Raw genomic sequence first — 2,905 nt, 5'->3', positions numbered from 1 at the left:
GTCGCTTATATATTAGTGTATATCATATATCTCATGTAGTGGTTAGGAAAAATTCTTAAATATTCTCGGTGCATACATTAATTCTAATTTCTACACACATGACAATAATACAAGAAATAAGAATAACATATAATAAAAATTACCTAAGATAGTGGATGAGAATTCTTTTATGAGCAAAATATAGGTGCATGTGTTACGGTATAGATGGTGGTTAATAGATAAAAATATAATAATAATTAAATTTCAATCATATAAAATCACAAAATATAAATAATTTCATGAGAGAATTCTCACTTATAATTAATACAAGGTTTTGTATAAAATGCTTGTATATGTCCTCCATGAGCTTGTTAGAGAAAATTTTTGTTAACTACATATGTATTTTGAATTAAACCAATCACAAAATGAAAAAAGAACAAACAAATAAAAAAAAAAATCTAAAGACAAGGCAAATTGAGTGATTTGATTGTGTAGTCCCAATAAGATAATCGTGAAATGAAAGAATGTTCAATATTTGTAAGAATAAAAATATTGTAATAGTTAATTATTGGATAAGAATAATATATAACTAAATCTAATTGGTGGATTGCTTGTGTGATAACAAATTATAAAAAGATCGACATGGTTTAACTTAACACTGTATCCAAATTCTATAGAAATATAAACAGAGTCACTACCTTAATATGGTATGGTATGGCTCAAAGATTATAAGGAATAATTAAATTCAAGTTAATTTAAAAAAAAAAACGATTAAAGAAGAGTAAAGAATGTTTTAAAATTTACTGCGTCTATAAGAGGCAAAGATCTGTCCCCAGAAACATTTCAGCTTTGTGAAGTTGGGAGAGAGAGAGAGAGGGAGAACTTAAAAACCTTTGGGTGCATTTTTCTCTAGTTATCAGTTATCAGCCACTAGTGTGTCTCACCTTGACGCACTCTGAGTGAAAAATGGATATATTCAACAACGATTACAACAACGTGGAGGCGGAGGAAGGCAACGCTATGGCGTTAGCACGAGATAATGATCGGGTCCGAAGCATGGGGAAGGCTTTCCGAACAATCGAGCTCTGCATCGCTCTCTTTTTCCTCTTGTGGATGCTGCTTCGCCTCCCTTTCGCCATCAAAATCTTCGCCGAGTTACTCCGTCAACTTGTTTTCCTCCTCCTCACGCCTCTTAGCATTCTCCTGCTCTTCGGCGTTACTGTCACCGCTGTCATGGTCAATTCTTACAAAGTCTCCACCCAAAACATCTCCGACCAGGAAAACGTTGGAATCAATTTCTGTCAAAACATCATTAACGTGGGCGACCTTCAGGAAACGGTCGAGTTCCACTTCCGCCACCACCAGCTGGAAGTTGAAGCTCCGTACGGTTTTGAAGTTGAGAACACGCCACGATTGTCCGAGGAGCAGCAAGTGGATGAGGAAACTACGACTGTGTACGAGGACAAGGAGATGATCAGCTGTGGCCGTGATCGTGCAGTAAGAACCCCCACTACTGCCGCGTTTGAAGATGATGTCGCTGATGACGTGGAAATGGACGTGGATTCGGATCCGGAACCGGAAGTAGTGAACCAGACGGAGGCAGAGACAGTAATGGAGAAGAGCATCACGATATCCGACGGCGACGACGTCGTTTTACAGATGAAACGACGATGTTCGAGTCCAAGAGATCATTTGAACGACGCTGATTTTAAGAAGACTATCGACGCCTTCATTAAAAGGCAGCATGAATTTCTTAAGTTGGAGAATCGTTGCGATTATTCTGCGGAGAAGCGTACGTGTATTAATTGCTCTTAGCTAGCTCTCTCTCTCTCTCTCTCTCTATCTATATAGAGCTTGCCCACTCTATCCTTATTAAATTACAAGGTCTAAGAAGAAGAACATCATAATAATTAACTTAATTACTTCTCCAGCATCGTGCGCTGTCCTATCCCGTGATGTTTTAATTTTCTTTTTCATCTGTTGTAAATGTTCGTGTAAAATCAAGGCCCTGTCATGGCGCTAGCTAGCTGTTCTGTATTTCTAGTGTATTATCTCACTCTTTTGAGTGTTTCTTTTCTTTTTATTTAATGTGTATGAGTACGTGTTTTATTAGTTACGATCAGCTGTATTTAGTTATGAATATGTTTTAAACTAAAGAAGAATATACATGCATGTAGCTACTATATATACGCATATATATTTTGGGGGGAAAACAATTCGGGTTTTTGTGGGTTCTAAATTAAAAATGACAAATAAAATGTGGATGGTGGTGTTCTTGTTATAAAAATGATGGCAATAATCATGATTATGGAACTTCCAATTAAGAAGCATGTGTGGGTGAACCGTCATCAAGGCGGCAAGCTTTCATAGCCCATGAGTGATGAAGCTGCTTTTTATCATTTTCTAATTAATAACATACTTGAATTCTGTCACGGAAAAGAGATTATTCGTAGAAAGCTCTACAGTGTCAGTTGTTGGAATGATAGATAAATTAAAAACGCACACCGAGTTTTTCTTGATGGTGCCCATGACCGTGAGCATAATGTCCCCACTCGGATCATACTTAAGCTTTTTGTTAATTTCTAGTGCATAATTAATAGCACCAATCATCCTACAATAATAAAAATGTACTTAACTTTCACTATCCCCCTACAATCTCTCTAGTAAAAGTCACTTTTATTTTTCGATCAAGAGATTAGATTCTTTATATAGCCAAATTAATTATATTGCTTGTTAATTGTTTTGGCCTAACTTTATTATTTGTTGCTTCTTTTATCTTCACTTTAATCTGGGCAGTCATGATTAATTCCACCGAAAATGACTATTTGGGCGGTTCAGTTAGTCATCTAATAACATATTTAAATGTAATTTAAACCCAACTTTTGCACTCAATAATGGCCTTTTTCAGAGACATGTAATGAACCTA

General features: G+C 36.0%; 1 protein-coding gene across 1 annotated transcript; it reads left to right on the top strand.

The window, feature by feature from the left end:
• Positions 1-792: 792 nt before the first annotated feature.
• LOC18037583 lies at positions 793-2,095 on the top strand. Its single transcript, XM_024180374.1, has one exon. The coding sequence runs from the start codon at positions 946-948 to the stop codon at positions 1,792-1,794; it is 849 nt and encodes a 282-aa protein (XP_024036142.1). The 5' UTR covers positions 793-945; the 3' UTR covers positions 1,795-2,095.
• Positions 2,096-2,905: the final 810 nt, after the last annotated feature.

This window comes from Citrus clementina, unplaced genomic scaffold, assembly GCF_000493195.1.
Source record: "Citrus clementina cultivar Clemenules unplaced genomic scaffold, Citrus_clementina_v1.0 scaffold_7, whole genome shotgun sequence".
Lineage (NCBI taxonomy): Eukaryota > Viridiplantae > Streptophyta > Magnoliopsida > Sapindales > Rutaceae > Citrus > Citrus x clementina.
The sequence above is the reverse complement of the archived record's forward strand: the minus strand, read 5'-3'. Positions and strand labels throughout refer to the sequence as shown.